Source organism: Natrix helvetica (genome assembly GCF_964273705.1).
Source record: "Natrix helvetica genome assembly, chromosome: 4".
Taxonomy (NCBI): Eukaryota; Metazoa; Chordata; class Lepidosauria; order Squamata; family Natricidae; genus Natrix; species Natrix helvetica.
In genome coordinates, this window is record NC_138550.1 from 37,551,880 (window position 1) to 37,572,215 (window position 20,336).

Genomic DNA, 20,336 nt, shown 5'->3' on the forward strand with positions numbered 1-20,336 from the left:
TGGCCGATTTTATTGGCCAATCCTTCCCTACTCAGAATATCAAGCACTGGTGTTACTATTCATCTGTGAAATGGCAGAGGCTCCCTGCTAAAGTAAGAGAAGTTATCCTGCTTCAATGGACAGTCCTCCACCCCATCATGATCCAAGGGTTGGTGGAGGTTGCTTGTGATTTCCCAGAGCCTAAGAATCATACAAAAAAATACAAAATACGATAACAGAGTTGGAAAGGACCTTGGAGGTCTTCTAGTCCAACCCTCTGCCTATGCAGGAAACCCTATACCCTTTCAGACAAATGGCTATCCAACATCTTCTTAAAGACTTCCAGTGTTGGGACATTCACAACTTCTGGAGGCAAGCTGTTCCACTGATAATGTCAGGAAGTTTCTCCTCAGTTATAAGTTGCTTCTCTCCTTGATTAGTTTCCACCCATTGCTTCTTGTTCTACACTCAGATGCCTTGGAGAATAGTTTAATACAATACAATAGTAGAGTTGGAAGGGACCTTGGAGGTCTTCTAGTCCAACCCCCTGCCTAGGCAGGAAACCCTATACCGTTTCAGACAAATAGCTATCCAACATCTTCTTAAAGACTTCCAGTGTTGGGGCATTCACAACTTCTGGAGGCAAGCTGTTCCACTGATTAATTGTTCTCACTGTCAGGAAATTTCTCCTCAGTTCTAAGTTGCTTCTCTCCTTGATTAGTTTCCACCCATTGCTTCTTGTTCTACCCTCAGGTGCTTTGGGTTTGACCCTCTTCTTTGTGGTAACCAATGCTGCCAATAGTGAAAATGAATGTTTCAAAACTTTCCAGAATAGGAAGACAGGACATTTGTAAGAATGAGAGGAAAGGTTACGTAAAGACATGCGCAGCAAACTGCCATGATTTCAGTGTTTTTTACCTTTTAACCTATGATCTCACCGAGCAGAGACAGGCCATATCAGGGAGTTATGTGAGATTCAACCTTGGCTGGGATGGCCTTCTGGATTCACAAAGGAAAAAAGAGGGAGTAAAGCAAAAACAATACTGTTGCTGTCTGTGCTCTGTTCTGCTTGTTGAAACTGTATAAAAAGGCCAAATAAACTCTGCATAGACAGACAGACAGACATTTTGGACACAACCTGCCGTGATAGATTTCTGAAACCTACAGACATTTTTATGGACGTTGGCAATTACCGTTCCTCCGACTCCCCCCCAATAATTTTGAGGCTCCATCTTAATGTGATCCTTGATAGATGAGGATCAAAATATTATTTTCAGGATTCTGTAACCTAACTCTTTGCTCATTGCAATAAATATGCTACTTTGAATCTGCTTGCATCTTGGTTATTTGATTGTGAGCTGCTGTAACAGGTTAACGCTGTCCAGTAAAGTATATGTATAGATGGATCTTTACCCACCAGTGCTCTGATTCTGCAGGCAAAGTGTATGTCTCCTAAATTCTGCCAGGGTTAAAGGAGTGATAGGGGAAATGAGTGATTCTGTCAATTCCCCTCTGCACAAAAGTGCTGACAGCGGCTGGAAGAATAACGGAGATCGCCTTCACCAAACACTACACATCCACAAACACAGTATCTATCATAAGGTTTGGGCTGATTTTAAATCTGGGTTTAATGGTCTTCTAAAAGACCTATGTCCTCACTGCTTTTGAATATAGATCTGGAGTACCGAGCTGTACATAAAAATAGCTCAACTAACAATTAATGGTTACTCAGTGCTGGGGGAGAATTATTTTTCATTTCACATGTTAATTGCCAGTTCCTCATCATTTCGGGGGGGGGGGGAAGCTTTTACTTATTTATTTTAATTGTAAAATTTTATTAGCTGCCTAGTTGCCACACAGTAACTCCGGGTGACTTAACTAACAGCAGGTTTAGCGTTCTAAAGAAATAATCCTTCACCATATAGCTAACCTCAGTACCTAACAACTGTTTTTCTAGTTAATTGATGGATTCTGATAGGTCAGAACTGAATGAGGTCACAGAAGACGTGGGGAAAGAAAACTCTTTATTCCCATGATGACCAGAGATTTGGTGGGTAAAGTGTCATCTCTCCCAGATTTCCCTACAACTGAAGCCTGGCAAATAATTGCTGTTCAATATTGAGCATTTTGTATTAATAACTCACTGTGCACTGGTGTAGTTATATTCTCCATGTGAAGGCTGTTGTTTGGACTGATTCAGATGGTCTGGTAGGTACCAAAGGATAGCCTGATTAGACCAGGACTTTGAGGCAGTATGAATTTCAGCATAGAACACCATGAAATATTGAAGATCCTAGAAGCTGCTCTAACAGTTTGAGAGAGAACATTATTGACTGCACATACACATGTATATCTCACAATGCAAACATCAATACTGTATACCAGGGGTGTCAAACTCGCATCGCGGGCCATATTGTGACGTACTGCGATGTTTTTTGCCTTTGCGTAGCCTGGATGGGTGTGACCAGCGCGGGCCATATCTGGCCTACAGGCTGCCAGTTTGACAGGCTTTTCCAAAGAAAACAACACTAAGCAGACAATATAAAGCAACTCCTAATTTATTAGTACATCATCATAATCATTGTTGTCTTGCTGGCCGGCAGAAGTCACTGTTTTGGAAATAACGATGATATCATCATAGTCAGTCATAGTGCTTGACGCATTTATGTTGCTACTGGCACTTTCTGCAAAGTCAATAGTGGTATAATGTAATTCAGAATGGCTGTCTGGTATTTTGCAAACAGTGTCGTCCTGATAAAAAGAGATTAATGTTATTTTTTCCATATTAGAGCTCTAATAATACATATGTTTCCTACACATTAATTTAATTACTATTCTTAATTTGGTTAATAACCTGTAACTAGGTTTATTCCCTAATTACAGTTCTTTCAGTATAATCTTTATATTGGCTAGTCAAGTAATTAAAACTCAAATGTTAGTTAGATCTAGACTTGGTTAAAACTAAAACCAATCAAAATAAATGTAAAAAAAATGTAAGCTAAATGTGTACAAATCTTCATAGTCCAGATAATTAGTTTCATTATGCTTTAAATTTGAAAAACAACAGCAGTTCCAGGTTTGGGCACTTTAATATGTACAACTGCCATTGAAAGTGTGGCTGAATTTCCTTTTTCTTTCTAGAATATGAGCCTCAAAAGTATTGTTCACACACCAAGTCTAATTGAGTCACAGGGTGAAGGAATCAGTTATCTGGTGTCATTAAATTATTCTGTTGAATCCTGGGCTTCAATCCCAGAGCTCATTGTTAACAACAGTATGTTGTCCAAATGCCTCCTGGATTCAGTAGATACAGGTTTTAACAGCCGCCTCTGCCGTTGGTAATAGAGTCCTAGGAGGGTATTGTTTAGACATCTCTCTGGTCATTTTTTTATAACAGTCCTCCCCTTCTCTCACAGTTGTAGCAATGCAACTAAGTTAAAAGGATGCAGAAATGGGTAATGTGAGAATCCTGATCCCATTTTGCTGATTCACTGCAGCGAGGAAACAAAAAAAAAAATGAAGAAAAAAAAAGTCCAGCTCTTCTATTTTCCTTTACAATAGTTGGAGTGCAGCGGTGGGTTGCTAGGGATTCACAGGGGTTTGGAAGAACCCCCAAATCCCACTGCTGGCTGGCCCCACCCACCCTCCCCTCCCAGGAATCCCCATGCAGTTTGTTTTGGATGCAGGTAAGTGCAGGGTGCAGGTGGAGGCTTGGAGAGGGTGAAAAATGTTTGGGAAGGCTGGAAACTGGCACATTTCCGGCCTCCAGAGGGCCTCTGGAGCCTGGGGAGGCCATTTTCGCCCACCTGGAGGCTTGAGGAAAGCCTCCAGAGCTCGGGGAAAACAAAAACGCCCACCCTGCCGCAGTACAGGAAGCTGACTAGGCCACGCCCACCATAGCCACGCCCACCCAGCAACCGGGCAGAGAACCCCTTGCTAACATTTTTGAAGCCTATCCCTGTTGGGGTGACTGTAAAAACATGTAAAAACAGCTGCTGCAAAACAGTTTAGGACATTTTTACTATGTAGGAAAAGTAGGTAAGGAACAGGCAAGGAGACATCAATTCTCTAGAAGAAGGATGATCCAGAGCAATATCCTTCGTGGTAACATTGTCATGAGAATTCATGAGCCATCCTTAACAAAATTTCCAATTGAATTAGAAATGGCAATTAAATAAATTCAGGCCAGAGGCTAGATGCATAATAAACCCCTTGTTGTTGTTGTGTACCGGTGAGCCTGGCCAGCAGAGGGCAGTGAAGAGTTGGACTCCTCTGATTGGTCCAGGCGCACCGGCCAGCCGGCGGGAGAAATACTTTGTTCCAATTGGTTCGTCGTCTGACAGCTCCTGGTATAATAGCTGTCAGACGACTAGTTTGTGTTCCTGTCAGTTCTTGTTCAATAAACCACAGTTGCATTTATATTCGCCTCCGTCTCCTCATTCGAGACTTCAACACTGGCGACGAGGACGGGCGACGTGGAACCCTACACAGTGCCGCAAATGGCTTCAAATGCTGCCTTTTCGCCGTTCCGGCCAGAGGCTGAGGCTTGGGAAGCTTTCCTCGAGAGGTTCGACTGCTTCCTCGTAGCACACGATCTCGTCAGCCTCTCCCAGGAACGAAAGCGCGGAATCTTCCTGAACTACTGCGGGAGGGAGATGTTCGCCACTGCGAGGGCTCTCGCTGCTCCCGATCCTGCCAATTCGCTGCCCTGGGACGAACTTCTGGCTCGCCTCAAACAACACTACGAGCCCGCCCCGTCTCGTTTTGCCCGGCGGCAATATTTCCGCCGGTGCATTCAAAAGGAGGGCCAAACCATTGCCCAGTACGTGGCCGCTCTCCGCGCTGAGGCAAGTCTCTGTGAATTTAGTGACTTGGAAGACGCACTGTTAGAACAATTTATCTATGGGCTACGAGACATAAAACTCCATCGCCGCATCCTAGCTCGCCCTGAGTTAACTTTAAAGATCGCGGTCGATGATGCCAGGGCTTATGAAATGGCTGATCAATCCACACCGGATTTCAGCCACCTCAGTCAGCACCCGCATGCCGCTTACTTGCCACCCTCTCCCTACGCGGCACCTTCTTCTGCCTACGCTCCATCTACCGCTTCTTCTTTTCACGCTGAGGTAGACCAAACTGCCGATCGCCTTCAAACCCTCTCCACCCGGGATGGACGTCAGTGCCTCAGTTGTGGCGGCCGCCACCAACGCTCCCAATGCAGGTTCCGGCAAGCCCTCTGCCACCAATGCGGCAGGAAGGGCCACCTCGCTGCTGTTTGCCGTTCCAGCCAACAGGACCGCCGCAGCCCTCTACCGCCGCCCCGTCAACCACCTTCAATGGCTTCCCGCCGTCAGCATTCCCTCTCCGTGGGGGACCCAGCTGAAGCTTACCCTGAATGGCTTGTAGACTCGGCCTCCTCAACTTTGGAGGGCCGAGGTAAGCTGCACCTCCAAATCGCCATTGAGGGGGTTCCCTGCCCTATGGAGGTGGACACAGGGTCGGCCCGATCCGTAATGTCATGGGCCACCCTTAGCTCCTTACTGCCCTGGGTCAAACCTCATCATTTACAACCCCCTGACTGCCGCTTGCGCGACTATCAGGGAAATGTCATAGCCCTCTTGGGCTGCCGATCCTTTCACGTATCTTTCGGCTCTCGCAAGGCAAAGCTTCCCTTACTAATTGTAAAAAACCCCCTCGCCTCCCTTCTAGGACTGGACTGGTTTAAGGCCCTCGGCCTTTCTATTGCTGGGGTTAACTCTCTTTCACCCCTCCCTCCTGTTTCCCCGCCCTCTATCTCCTCACTCCTTTCCGAATTTTCCGATGTTTTTTCCCCTTCTTTAGGCTGCTACACTGGCTCTCCTATCTCCCTCAACCTCGACCCTTCAGTTCCTCCAATCCGCCTGAAGGCCCGCCGGCTTCCATTTGCTTTAAAAGCAAAAGTCGACGCCGAACTAGACAAATTAATTAGCCAGGGTATTTTAGAACCCGTTGATTTCTCCCCCTGGGAGACCCCCATAGTCGTGCCTTTGAAGTCCGACGGATCTATTAGGATCTGCGCGGACTTCAAATCCACTCTTAACAAGGCCCTCCAATCACACCCCTACCCTGTGCCAGTTGTGCAGCACGTCCTGCACACTCTGGGCCAGGGTCGCATCTTCGTGAAGCTGGACCTCGCGCAGGCGTACCAGCAGCTGCCTGTCGACGAATCCACCGCGCTTGCGCAGACCATCGTAACTCACCGCGGCGCATTCAAATGCCGCCGCCTTCAGTTTGGCGTGAGCGTGGCCCCCGGCATTTTCCAGGGGCTCATGGAGCGCTTGCTCCATGGCATCCCCGGGGTCACGCCCTATTTTGATGATGTTCTAATTGCCGCCCCCAACCAATTAGAACTCATCAAAACCCTGCGCCTGGTCCTGCAACAGTTTCGGGCCGCCGGCCTGCACCTCAAACCCTCCAAGTGCCAGCTCGGCGTCCCCTCTGTCACTTTCCTCGGCTTCATGATCGATGCCAACGGCATCCACCCCGACCCATCCAAAGTCGAGGCCATTCTCTCCGCCCCCACTCCTTCAAACAAGGTGGAGCTCCAAGCCTTCCTTGGTCTCCTAAATTTTTATTCCTCCTTTATTCCTCACAAAGCTTCCCTGGCCGAACCCCTTCACCGTTTGCTGGACTCTTCCTCTCCATGGGTCTGGACCAGCCGCGAGGCGCATGCGCTCGCGGCTGTCAAGCGCTCGCTCACTGCCCCGCCAGTCCTCGCCCAGTATGACGAGCGCTTACCTCTAACCCTGGCCTGCGATGCTTCTCCCTTTGGGGTCGGGGCTGTTCTTAGCCATTCTTACCCGGATGGCTCTGAAGCGCCCATAGCCTTTTACTCCCGCACCTTATCCAGGACTGAGCGGAATTACAGCCAGCTGGATAAGGAGGCTCTTGCTGCCGTTGCGGGAGTAAAACGTTTTCATTACTACTTGTATGGCCGCCCCTTCTCTCTGATTACCGATCACAAGCCCCTCCTAGGCATTATTGCAGGGGACCGTCCCACGCCCCCCATTCTTTCCCCCCGCATGTCTCGTTGGGCTGAATTCCTCTCCTCCTACTCCTACACCTTGTCCTACAAGCCTGGCGGCCACATCGCTCACGCTGACGCGTTGAGCCGCTGCCCTCTGCCTCTTCCTGTCACTGATCCAGCCCCTGTCCACTCTATTAATCTCCTGGCTGACCTCTCCCTACCGATGTCCGTTTTGGACATCGCTCAGGCCTCCCGAGCTGACCCCATCCTGCACCGAGCCATGACCGCTGTCACTCGGGGCTGGTCTGCAGCCTCCAATGATCCCCAACTCTCCCCCTTTTTCCGCCGCCGCCTCGAACTCTCCATCATGCAGGATTGCCTCCTGTGGGGCAACCGCGTGGTTGTTCCCTCTTCCCTGCGGCCGGCTGTCCTGTCTCGCCTCCATGACGGTCACCCTGGCATAGTCCGGATGAAAAGCCTCGGCCGCGGCTATGTCTGGTGGCCGTCCATGGATGCGGACATCGCCGCCTACGTCCAGCGTTGCACCCCTTGCCAGCAGGTGCGCTCTGCGCCACCTTCTTCCCCCCCTAGGGAGTGGGAACTCCCTATGGGCCCATGGAGCCGACTCCACGTCGACTTCATGGGGCCCATTGAGGGCCGCCTCTTCTTCCTCCTGGTGGATGCCTGGTCGAAGTGGGTTGAGCTGTTTCCTATGCCCAGCTCAACCTCTTCGGCCACTATCCGCATCTTGGATTCCCTATTTAACACCCATGGCCTTCCTGACGTTATCGTTTCCGATAACGGGCCCCAATTTTCCTCCACCGAATTCCAGTCCTACCTTGCCTCCCTGGGCATCCGCCATGCCCCGGTGGCCCCCTACCACCCTGCGGGCAACGGCCTTGCCGAACGTGCGGTTCGCTCCGCTAAAGAAGCCCTGGCCCGCATGGCCGCCCTTCCCTGGCCATCCCGCATCTCCACCTACCTCCGTTCCCAGCACTCCACCCCTTGCCCCACCACGGGCAAAAGCCCTGCAGAGCTGTTGCTTGGCCGCCGTCTTCGTTCACTCCTCGACCGTTTCCACCCTCTCTACCATCCTTCCTCCCCTGCCGTTCCTCCCCCTCCCAGGTCTTTTCTGGTGGGTGAGGGGATATTTGCTCGCAATTACACCGGCGAGCCAAAGTGGCTACCTGGCAGAGTGACTGACATCACGGGGCCCTGTTCTTACAGGGTCCTCCTCGATGATGGCAGACATTGGCGGCGGCACATAAGCCAGTTGCGTCGGCGACCGGAGGGACCTGAACACAACACACCTGCAGAAAAGCAACCAGGCCCTAACGACGCCGCCTGCCGGCTCGACCGTCCACACACCACTAGCTCCGACCTCGCAACCACCCCTCCCGGTGCGCTGGCTCACTTACCATTGGCTGTCGGTGCATTGCCGGGAGGAAGACCCATCCTGGACGCTGCCAGGCCTGTTCGCCACAAGAGCGGAGCCGACACTCCACCTCCCCTGGGCGAGGCGCCATCTTCCTTGAGGCGCTCGCAGCGCGTGCGCAGGCGTCCGTCGTACCTAGACGATTACGCCTGCGCAATCCAGGGGAAAGGGGTGTTGTGTACCGGTGAGCCTGGCCAGCAGAGGGCAGTGAAGAGTTGGACTCCTCTGATTGGTCCAGGCGCACCGGCCAGCCGGCGGGAGAAATACTTTGTTCCAATTGGTTCGTCGTCTGACAGCTCCTGGTATAAATAGCTGTCAGACGACTAGTTTGTGTTCCTGTCAGTTCTTGTTCAATAAACCACAGTTGCATTTATATTCGCCTCCGTCTCCTCATTCGAGACTTCAACAGTTGTCACAAAATTGTTCCCGTGCTTACTAATAATTTTTCATATAAAACAGTTTTATTGTACCCTAAAGAAAGTTGACTTTTTAAAACAGTTCCATTATTAAAAACTAAAAACGAACGGGTATTTTGCACCAACATGTAATAACAGTAATAAAACTAACAATTCGAAATGAAAAAAGGTTCGAATGAGAAAGTTTAAAGCTTGCCAGCGAGTGGACGTCAAATGAATAAATCATAACTTTTCAGTCTTTCAATCTTAAAATTCATTTATTTCAATGAATACCTGATCAGAAAGTAAGGAAATGTTTTTGGTTTTTATTGGAAATAAAATGAGAAATCCAAGCAAAAACCTGTCCTATATTTGAGCAATTTTATGTAAGGAAGAAGAGTGATGACAATAGGTGTAGCAGAAGGGTGGGTTCCTGCCAGTTCTAACCTCTTCTGTAGAAGAGGTTCCACAAATCTACAGTGCCGTTTAGAACCGGTTCCAGCTCCCTTCCCCCGCCTGTCCGCACATCATCAAGATGAAGAGCGAGAGGAGGAATTCTGGGAGTTGAAGTCCACAAGTCTTAAAGCTGTCAAGTTTGAACACCCCTGGGTTTTTTTTCTAAAGAGTTAGGGGTGCAAGGGTCTTGTAACTTGACAGCTTTTAAGACTTGCACACTTCAATGCCAGAGTTCCTGAGCCAACATGACTGGAGGAGGAATTCTGGGAGTTGAAGTCCACAAGTCTTAAAGCTGTCAAGTTTCAACACCCCTGGGGGGTTTTTTTCTAAAGGATTAGGGGTGCAAGGATCTTGTAACTTGACAGCTTTAAGACTTGTGTGCTTCAAATGCCAGAGTTTCTGAGTCAACATTTTGGTTGCTAAGCAAGAGCATTGTTAAGTGAATTTCACCACATTTTACAAATTGGCCATGCCCACTCGGTCACATGGCTGACAAGCCACTCCCACAAAGCAGGCCACACCTACAAAAGAGTTTCTAAAAAAATTTGAAACCCACCACTGGTGCAGCACCAAGCTGACTTTGCTGACTTTGAAAAGGTAAGTAGATGATCACTATGATAACTTAAGAAACCCCAAATCTATAGACTGAAAAATGAAAAACTCCCAAAAGAAGGCAACAGCTAACCATTTCTCTTTTATGGTTAAAAATAGAAAGCACCATAAAGCTGCAATAAACTCACAGGAGACCTGACTTAAAGGGAGGACAGAAGGGTGTAAGGTCATGATGGCGAACCTATGGCACGCCTGCCACAGATGGCACACAGAGTCTTCTTTGCTGGCACGCAAACCATCATCCTAGCCTGGAAAATAAATTGTACTGCTCCAAAATCACTCCCCGAATTTCCATGACTGGGATAGATTGAACCTGAGTTTCTCAATTCCTACTACAAATCCTAACCAAGCAAAAGTATCTTCAGATAATTCACTTTATAGATTCCTGTGCTGGTATATACCTCAGCCACATTCCCTTACCAAGCAAGCCTAGAACCAAAAAGTTAAACGAAGTAGAAGACTACTTACATCTTTTCTCACTGCATGTCTTCTTCTAAAATGAGACCAAGGTTTTTTGCTGCAATAGAAATATTAAAGAAACAGCTAAAGGGGGCTGAGCAGCCACAGTATTAATGATTTCATTGTTTGAATCAACATTATATTTGAATTTATCAGTTTCCTGAATGTTTTCTTTATGAATTTTCCTTTTGATTTTTGTTTGCTTTTGTTTTTTGACTATTTTAGATTTCTTTACTATCTCTTATCTTGACCTTGGTTAGTTTTATTTATCATTGCAAGATGGTGGAAATATGGTACCATTGCTTATTTCTCTTTCTGCAATTTTCTGCAGATAAAATCAAGACAAAACCAGTAGCGGCATTCTACCCAATTTATTTGCTCTTTTGTCTTCACTAAGTTTCTTTCTGCTTTGACTTTACTGTGCAATCTGTTCCTATCTTTTCTTCAATGATTACAGTTTCTGCGATTTTTAGAAGGCACATACAGTATCTTGATTAGGTTCTCAAAGTCTTACAGAATAATAAGCATATTTTGATCCTACTGATGATAATCATTGCTAGTGATGGAAAGTCCAGAGGGGGAGAACAGTTAACTAGTTAACTTTAACTAGTTGATAAAGGCACAACTCTGTTGTTACATACATTTTAAGACAATAAATGGTAATTTATTTTGCAATCCTATACATATGTATAGAGTCTCCTTCAAATGGAGTTTTCCTCCTGCTGGCTGCATAAACATAGATTTTTTTTGTAATGGTGAAGTATCTTACCATTGTCTTGTTTTGGGATATTTTTCAACTTCCCAGGGTAGCTTATGGTTCTGGTATTCCTTGGTATCTTCCATCCATGGATCAACCAGAACAAACTGTTTCACTTTCAATCCCAGGCAACATCAGGGGATGAATCAAGGACCTCATTTCTCATCTTTGTCCATTCATTCATCAATCATTCAGTCATTCACACAAATGTAGAATTTGCAACATTGACTAGGTGAAAAGTATAGTAAACGGCACATACTTCTGCTGGAACATAAAAATAATGACTGTCTGTTTTCAAAATTATCCAGCAGTTATTCATAAGAAACATAGTTATTATGAGTAAGGATTATTTTCCATATTAGCAAAAATGAAATAAATTTCCAGCAATTAATAAATGGAACAATTTAAATTATATTGCTTAGTAATTGGAGGGAAAATAACACCTTTCTCCTGATAAAATCTAATCTGTAGACTCTTATTTCCCTATAGTTTTAGATATCCCTTCCTTAACAGCTAAATTCAACATACATCAAACCATATAAAATGCATAGGAAGAAGACATATTTTCAAAGTAGTCTCTACACTTATATAATTAAAAAATCACTTTTCAAATCCTCATAAAAGGAGAACATGGACCCTGGCAATTGGTGAAATCTTGGGCACTTTGCCAATCTTGGGAAAACTTGACCTTGGCATTAATTATAGTAATTGTAGGAACACAAGTTTAAAGTGAAACATTGACCTTGAAACAAACTGGAACTTACCTTTTTTTAACTATTTTGTTTCCCATGTCTTCTGTTCTGGTAACCCTAAATTAACTTCCCCTTTTGTTTTTCTGTCTTCTTTGGATTGGTTATTGCTGGCTGGAAAGACCAAAAGAAAACTCCTGTCAGAAAGTCATAAGCATTCTTTCACAAGTTCTCTAGATCATGTTGCAGTGTGGGGAAAAAAAACATTCCTCTCCCATATCTTCTCTGGGGGTGTCGTTACCAAACAAATGACATCATTTCCCAACAGTATAAGAGAACAGACTAAAACAGATACTGAAATACTGGCTTTCTAGTAAACCTACTTACATACCATCTAAAGTGACAGATTTTCTATCACAAGACAGAAACTTCAGGCAGGATTTCTTTAATAATATGACTAACTTCATATGCTCATAATCACAACAGAAAAAAAAACATGAAGCCCGTTACTTAGTTTTTTGCATAGCATGTGACAAACCACAGATCCATACATATCCCACCAAAGCCAAACATTTTAAAGAAATTGAAAAGCAACTATTATTCATTAAATACGTGTAGATATAATGAACTAACTTGTTTCAGTCAAATGAACTTGTATTCATATAGTAGCAGCACAAACTTTTATCATTACAGGTAGTGGTTAGCAAGACAACCACATTTTTCTTTTTATAGAGTTTCTTGTCAACTGACAGCCTGCGGTTTTAAAGGAAAGTGGGCCTCATACCTAGTAGTAAGCTAAAGTCGTCATGTATTTACAGCATATTGCTAAGTAACATATCTCTTTGAAAGAAGTGGAATAGTGAGGCCAATGATTCTTTTGTAAGTTGGGATTTTGAAGCTGATTCCAAGTGTTTTCTTTCCATTTATATTAAACACTGGGAAATTCGGAGTAAACTGAATGACCAAGAATATATGACTGAGTTGGAACTAGCCTATAGTAGTACATCTACAGGTTATCCTAGATTGCGGGAAAATTCAAACTGGACCCTGGTTCTGAGAAGTGAATATAGGATTGAGTATATAAAAAAATCAAGTGCCATAGAATTCCCCTTGTGATTTTGTAAGGACTTCCCCAGAATAATAATAAAAATAGCTTTCACTTCTCTTTAATTTCTCTGTAATAAATCATGATTCTAAACGTAACTTATCAGTGCCTTAACATCGCACAGAGTTAAAATGATCTCTGTATTCCTTGTTAGCTGTGTTCTCTGGACTCAATACTCTGTAGGTGAGTTTTGGGCAAGCTTTTCAGATTGCTGTAGTCAACCTGGTGCAACCAGGTATTTTGGGCTACAACTTCCATAGTTACTTGCATCTGGTCCAACAGATTGAATCTAATGTACTTCAAAATAGCCAGAGGACAGCAAGGTATTTCCTTGTTGATTAGCTTTAATTGCGTGTTAGTATTATGGACAAAGTCATGTGATTAGATGACTTTGAGTGGTATTTCTCTGAGATATTATAATCTCAAAAGCAAATTTCAATGTTTTTTCTTGTATGATGCCAATGATAGCAGAACAGATTGAATGATAATGCCAGATTCAGATAAAGTAGAGAAAAAATATTGGCAGCCGGGTAATATCAGATTGTGGTACGTTACTGGGGCTTGCTACATTATCTGATAAACTAATGCATGACTTTGACATCAGATATGGCTATCGCAAGTTAAAAGGCAAAAGCTATTCTTCCAGGACACCCTATCTATGCTGGTGTGTCCTCATTGCTACTGCTACTAAACTAGAGAGTTATTTCATATATTTATTTTTATTTATTACTATTTGTAATTTCACCTAGAGGGGTGCTTAATTAAATAATCTTATTGTCCTCATTGCTACTGCTACTAAGCTAGAGAGTTATTTCATATATTTATTTTTATTTATTACTATTTGTAACTGCACCTAAAGAGGTGCTTAATTAAATAATCTTAAAGTCTGGGTAAGTACAATATTCAAAATACTGATGTGGTGATATAAACTTATTTTGTCATTAAGAATTCATTTTTTAAAAGGTCTTCAGAATTTAGTACCTTGGACTTTCTTTTCAGGTGACACAGAAGTGATTCACAAGCCTGTTCAAACTGTTACAACTGGAAAAAATGTGACTCTGTTCTGTCAGTTGGTCAAAAATCATGACATTGTTCAGGTCACCTGGCAAAAAAATGAAACCAACATAGCAACTTACAGCAAGGCTAATGGAGCTAAAGTGCTGAGTAATCAGAGCAATATCCATCTTTCCCAGAGTGATTTGACTTTTTCTGCCATCACTTTCAATGGGGTGACATTCGAGGATGAAGGCTGTTATAGTTGCATCTTCAATACATTTCCCTTAGGACCTATTTCAGGCAAGACATGCCTTAAAGTCTATGGTAAGTTATATTGTTTTATCATCTGGGTCTTCAACAATTGTCGATCATTTCATGCTAGCAGCATTACCTGTAGCAGTTGTTTAACATTGATAGGGTGCAATAAATAGTTTCTCTGAACAATAAATAGTTTCTCTGAAGAAGAGAACAGTTTCTCTGAACTAGTGTACGTTGATTGCCTCTGTTCCATGACTTAATGAAAATCTCATTAACTATAGTAATATCAGAAAAGAAGAAAATTTTATTACATGGAGAGAAGGAGAGGGAGGGAGGGAGGGAGGGAGAGAGAGAGAGAGAGAGAGAGAGAGAGATTGCTTAACTGAATGAAGATTAGTGAAGTATCATGAATTGTATAATTCCAGTATCTGGTTTCCTAAAGGCGTTGATATCTATGAGCTTCATAAGGTGATTCAGTAATTTCTAAATGTTTTTAGATGCAGCTCCCAGTTTTAAGCTGTCTTGCCCCATCTCATCCCATCCCTCCCCTCCTTTTTGTTTTTCCCCCCAGTCATGATGAGATTGTAATGAATTTGGTTCTTTTTCTATCTCGTTCCTCTTTCAGCTATGTTATCTTGCATTCTTATCAGTTGTGTGAAAAAAAAGCCTGCAGATTCACAGCTTGATTTTTAAGGTGTCTCTAACACCTTCCCTGCCCCATATCTATTCTCTTCTGCTTCTCTGACCTGTGCTCAAGTGTTTGCTATTAGGGAGAAAGAATTGTATGAAAGTTATTGTTTAGGAACTGGTTGCTTGTTCATCCTCTGTGCCAAAGCAGATCACTGTTGAGAGATCAACGCAGATAATTATCATTCATGGTTGTTTTGCCTCTTGGTTCTTCTGATCAACACTTTCCATCTTTCCTGTGGATTTATCTACACTGCTTACTTGCCCTGTTGTCAGAATGGGCAGGCAACCATTGCTGAACAGCAGAAATGGGTGATGCCACTTTCTATTAAACACTTACTCAACATAAAAGTAACATAGATGTTTTTCTGCTCCATTTCCAAAAGTTCATATTTCCGTATTTTGCCAGCTTGGGTGTTTTTGTCCTTTTTGGGTAGTGTATTTTATTTTATTAGAAGATAACCCTTGCAGGGTATTGGTGACAGTATTTCACAAAGACAGGAACACTCCTTGAATCTAATGTTTACTATACCTTACAATATCTTTTAAAGCAGGGTTGTCAAACTCCTGGCCTATGGGCCATATGTACCATGTGCTGGCCATGCCCACATCCGTTTTAGTGAAAGGGGAAAAAGTCCCGATACGTCACGTGACATCATCGTGACAATGTGAGTTTGATACCCCTGTTTTAGAGCTACTGACACCAGGTATGTTCAGTGACTCATATAACAGAAATCCAGGTGATGATTAGAATTAGAAATCTGAATTGTTTTGTATAATAGGCTATATTTGGCTAAAATAGGATTGAGTAATTTTTAATTCATGTATTTTTCCCTGGTGGACCACCATATGATACCATAATATTAATATATGGGTTTTTGAGGAGGGGTTATATCAATTATATAAAAACTGTAATTATGTTTTGCACTACACATTGAGTTGTGTAAATTAGCCAATAAAACTTCAGATTTTATGCCAGGTTTAAGTAATAGATATTATGATAACATTTTAATCACCATTCCTTCTCTGGATCAATAACAATTAATTTAGCAATTGTTTAACATAGTCATAAAAATCTATGATACCTGCCTTTTGTGGCATCTTTTGCAGTGTTAATAAAGAAAATAAGGCAGCTTCACAATACAAGAACAGATGGTGTTTGTGTACATTCTAGGGTAAAAGTAAAGATCCTCTTGATCCCAGTTCATCTCCTGGAAGCTACATGCATATGTTCATATCATTTCTCTGGTAACCTTGCTATTCTTTCAGGATGTTCCCCCCCCCTCCCCCATATATCACCATAGCCTCCAACTCTAAACTTTTTGGTAGTCTCCCACCTAAGTGCTAACCAGGTCTTACTACGCTAGTTTTTCAACACATCAGCTAATAGATACCGCTATGCCATGGAATTTTGCATGCTATTACATTAAGACACTATAAACTCTCCTTCCTTTTCTGTGACAATTTCCATGATTACAGTATACAGTACATCAAAAGAATCTTTACTTGAAATCCCTGGAAACCTCCTAATTAAACAACTAATAGTGGGAAGGAGGTGGCTAATATTGGGCAACAGATCAGTCATATCAACTCCACAGTTTATCCACTTAAACTGCTCCTGTACTGCATTCATGCAACCTGATTCTTTGCTGTTTTAACACAACTTTGCTTGGATTGAAAGCCTTTTGACAACAGTTTACAAGATATTAAATTCAAACTATAAGGTGACAGATCTTCCTACAGTATTGGGCAATACTGCTGCTGCTGCTGTGCCCTCCTGTTTCAACAACAACCAAATCACTTGCCATCCTGTGGGGTTTAGGTTGGGAAACCTAATAATCATAATCAGCTTATGGCAGTGAACTCTGTAATTTCTATATATGATTGTAACTATAGGTGGTAATACCTATAACCATTTAATCCAGCTCGGCTAAAAAGAGGCAAATCATTGCTGACCATATTAAGCATGTACTCAACAGCAATTCAATATGTAGCATGCTACCTGGACATGTGTTCTATCTATTTTCTACCTATACTAGACCAGATAGTGGTAGCTAATCAGCTCTACATACAGTATCTTTCTAGGTTCTCTCCCTTCTTTCTCACCATAATGGTCCATTGCTAATGAGGAAATCCTTCCCTTTGTAGCTCTCTCCTCTTTACTGTTGCTTAATAAATGAGTAATTTGGTTAATACTAAATACCATGACAATCTAACTCATCAGAAGCAAGAATAATTGAAATTTTCTTACTCCCAAAGCATAGCTGTAAATATTAATTGAACAATTTGTTTTGAAGCTTTAACAGAACCTGAAATAAATGTAAGAAAAATTCCAAATCCAGATAATAAGGAAGAAATGAGAGAAATAAACTGTTCAGTAACAGGAAGACCAACTCCAGTAATTACCTGGAAGATGAAGAATCCTCTTCAGATAAAGCCAAAATCACATATGATTCTGCACTCGAATAAGACTGTAACTGTTATCAGCACGTTTGCTCAAGTCTTGTCCAAGACAGTCTCAGAAAATTCAGTAATCTGTGTTATTCATCATCCATCTTTAAACACTTCACAAGAGTTGACGTTATCTGAAAACAAGATAACAAGGTGCAAACAAGGTGGGTTTAAGGTCTGAAAATTCCTTTCTTTTCCTTTCCTTTTTCCATTTCCTTTCCCCTTTTCCTGCACCCACTCTCTTATCTCTTGTCTTACCGTAGTTTGTCTTTGAAGTTACCTACTATTTTTCTTTGCAAACACTTTCTTCATGTGCTTATTATTTTATGAGCCAATGAGCCCAAAGGATGCCAGTCATTTCCTTGATCAAATCTATAATTCTCTAAAAGTTTTTTTTAAAAAACTAAACGCTAATTTTACAAAAAACCAAAAACCCCACTTAGAACAAACATACTTTCTCAGCTTGTTTCTATTACTGATGTATTAGAGATTATAACTTGCAGAATTTCTAATTGGCATTTCTAAAGGCAAGCCATTTCCCTGACTTAGACAAGTAAATAAAGTATTTATTGTAAAGAATGCATTTAAAAATTGTATTTCTGTAGAAGTGTATTAGGAAAAAACCTCAGTATGTGATTTCTAGACTTTTCCCACTCATATCATTAGTGCTCCAATTGGATCCATCATCTGTATTAGAAATGTTATATTATGGTTATGCTATTGACAACACTGAATGGACTGGATCTAGTACGAACTATGTCCCTAGGATTCTTTTATAAAGCCAGATTTTAATACAGTTCTCCGAGCACCTGATGTTTTCTATTCCATCTTTTATTATTATTTCATCAGCTAATTCTTATTTATTAATTTCTCTTTATAGCCCCAAACAAGCATCAAAAAATTGTTATTGCAACTATCTGTATACTGGTTTCCCTATTTCTCCTGGGATTATTTATCTTTTTCATATACTGGCGAAGAAGAAGAACACTAGTAGAAAAAGAGCAAGATCTTCCATGCTGGGTAAGTCTCAAATATATCCTATAGTATCTATGGAACATTTAAACGCCCCAGCACAATGAGGTTAATTACATTGTAGGAGATAATCAGAGCTAATTTCGACTTCAGTCCTCTATATATTTCAACAACAGATTTTGCTGACCCAGTTGAGCCACAAAGTTGGGATATAGCTGAATATATCTACATATATACACAGGATCTTCATGAAGGAGATTGGTGAAGGAAGGATAACCAATGGACAGAAAAGCAAAAATAGAAGCAAATAAGGAAAGGCAGATCTAGACTTTCAATATTGCTTTTTAGAGGCATTGAGAAAGGCAGGATAATTTTTATACAAACACCATAGCTAATCGGTACACTGGGTAATATGATATAATTGTTGGGTGTAGAATGGACATTTCTACTCATCCAAGCAATAAGAACAGTAATCTCTATTTCCATGGTAATTTTGCCAGCAGAAAAATAGAATCTGCCAGTGAAGTGATTCCAATCAATAAAGGTCCCAAGCAATATTAGCAGAGTACTTCAAGTCCTGAAAACAATAAGCAGCTTTTCCTCAGCTGAAATTTCTGTTCTAAACAGATTATAATTTTACAGTCTAGAACTTCTCCTTAATTCAGCCTTTAAAATGTGTTATTTTTCTGCCAGGTCGTTCCACTTTGTTCCGGAAGAACATTATGTAGAAAAAATGACTGCACAAAGAAAAAGGCCCCTGTGAAATCACTCACTGAAAGAAAGTTTCTGGACCCATGAAACATTTCTCTTTTTTTAAGTCAGGTTTTTTATTTATATATAAATATTTTGACACATGAAATGTTTTTTCTATAAAATATGAAATCGTATGACGGAAAGGCATGAACACATAGCTCTGAGGCCTTGCTCTGAGCACTGAGAGAAACAGGCATCCAGCAGGCTGGTTAGTGCCTAAAGCTCCTTGCCCTTTAATTAATTTTTCACATTCTTTTTTTAAATATACTCTTTTAAATATTATGTACAGTTTTTATGCTTTTAATATTATATTTGTATACTGCTCAGACTCTTTCTGTGAGAGAGATGGGTGATTCTTAAATATGCTAAATAAACAAATAAAAAACAATGATAGTTTCCTTATGAATACTCCTTATTCTGGATTTTTTTTCCAAATTAGATATTGCCTATGTGTTTACAATTAATGTTTATGAGCTGTATTCTGTGTAAGGCATACTGATAACCAGACATTAAGCTAAATAATATAGTAATCTATATAAATGCAATGTTTGTTTGTTCAAAATCTCAAATCTCCAAAAGTTCTTCACCGATTGCTTTGAAATTTTGACACAACATTGCATTCGAATACGTGCATGTTTTTATATACGTATTTAATATAGATGTCACACCTGTGACAGGTAAAAACATGCTTTTTTGTAAAAACATGCTTTTTTGAAAACCAGCGCCATCTGCTGGACGTAAAAGCAACACACGCTATACTAAATATTTCACGATTCCATTTCAATGTTTCCGATTGCATTGTTATATTGATTTTTCATAGATTTCCATTAATTTTCATTTTGATTTAATTATTTTGTGTGACATTGTGTTAGTTGTGACGAAAAATATGATACATGGACCTTACATGGACCTTGCACTGAATCCAAATTCACCATGCATGATAGATGGAAAATGCTCTAAGCGATATCCTCGCATTCCTATGATTCCAACCCATATGCCATTTCAATTTAAGAGATTGCAATTCCCAATTCAATTGGCGTTTGCAATCACCATCAATAAAGCTCAGGGCCAATTTTTAGAATTGTGCGGTTTAGATCTAGACACGGATTATTTCTCACATGGATAATTATATGTTACGTGTTCTAGAGTCGGCAAACCAGACAATCTCTATATTAAGGTGACCAACATTTTTACAATGAAAAGGAGGACAAAACACATTCTATTGTCCAAAATGCTAAGGTGACCAACTTTTTTACAATGAAAAGGAGGACAAATAAATTGGAAAAAATATATCGTAAATAAAAGAAATATTTTATCCATTGCAAC

General features: G+C 41.8%; 2 protein-coding genes across 4 annotated transcripts; one reads left to right on the forward strand and one right to left on the reverse strand.

Moving 5' to 3' along the window:
* Nucleotides 1–2,532: 2,532 nt before the first annotated feature.
* Nucleotides 2,533–17,369, reverse strand: LOC309392276 (uncharacterized protein; the record flags this gene model as incomplete). Of its 2 annotated transcripts, XM_081953338.1 has the most annotated exons (4): nucleotides 17,241–17,369; nucleotides 11,864–11,962; nucleotides 10,352–10,400; nucleotides 2,533–2,730 (listed from the first exon to the last, which is right to left on the reverse strand). In XM_081953338.1, exons 2-4 carry the CDS (start codon nucleotides 11,887–11,889, stop codon nucleotides 2,533–2,535), a joined length of 273 nt encoding a protein of 90 aa, XP_081809464.1. In that variant the 5' UTR covers nucleotides 11,890–11,962; nucleotides 17,241–17,369. The 2 variants fall into 2 exon arrangements, with proteins under 2 accessions (XP_081809464.1, XP_081809463.1); XM_081953337.1 differs by lacking the exons at nucleotides 11,864–11,962; nucleotides 17,241–17,369 and adding an exon at nucleotides 11,112–11,251.
* LOC309392270 (OX-2 membrane glycoprotein-like) lies at nucleotides 2,724–19,512 on the forward strand. Of its 2 annotated transcripts, none has more exons than XM_081953328.1 (5): nucleotides 2,724–3,665; nucleotides 13,893–14,213; nucleotides 17,132–17,449; nucleotides 18,166–18,305; nucleotides 18,951–19,512. In XM_081953328.1, the coding sequence occupies exons 1-5, from the start codon at nucleotides 3,644–3,646 to the stop codon at nucleotides 19,053–19,055; spliced, it is 906 nt and encodes a 301-aa protein (XP_081809454.1). In that variant the 5' UTR covers nucleotides 2,724–3,643; the 3' UTR covers nucleotides 19,056–19,512. The 2 variants fall into 2 exon arrangements, with proteins under 2 accessions (XP_081809454.1, XP_081809453.1); XM_081953327.1 differs by lacking the exon at nucleotides 2,724–3,665 and adding an exon at nucleotides 12,980–13,076.
* Nucleotides 19,513–20,336: the final 824 nt, after the last annotated feature.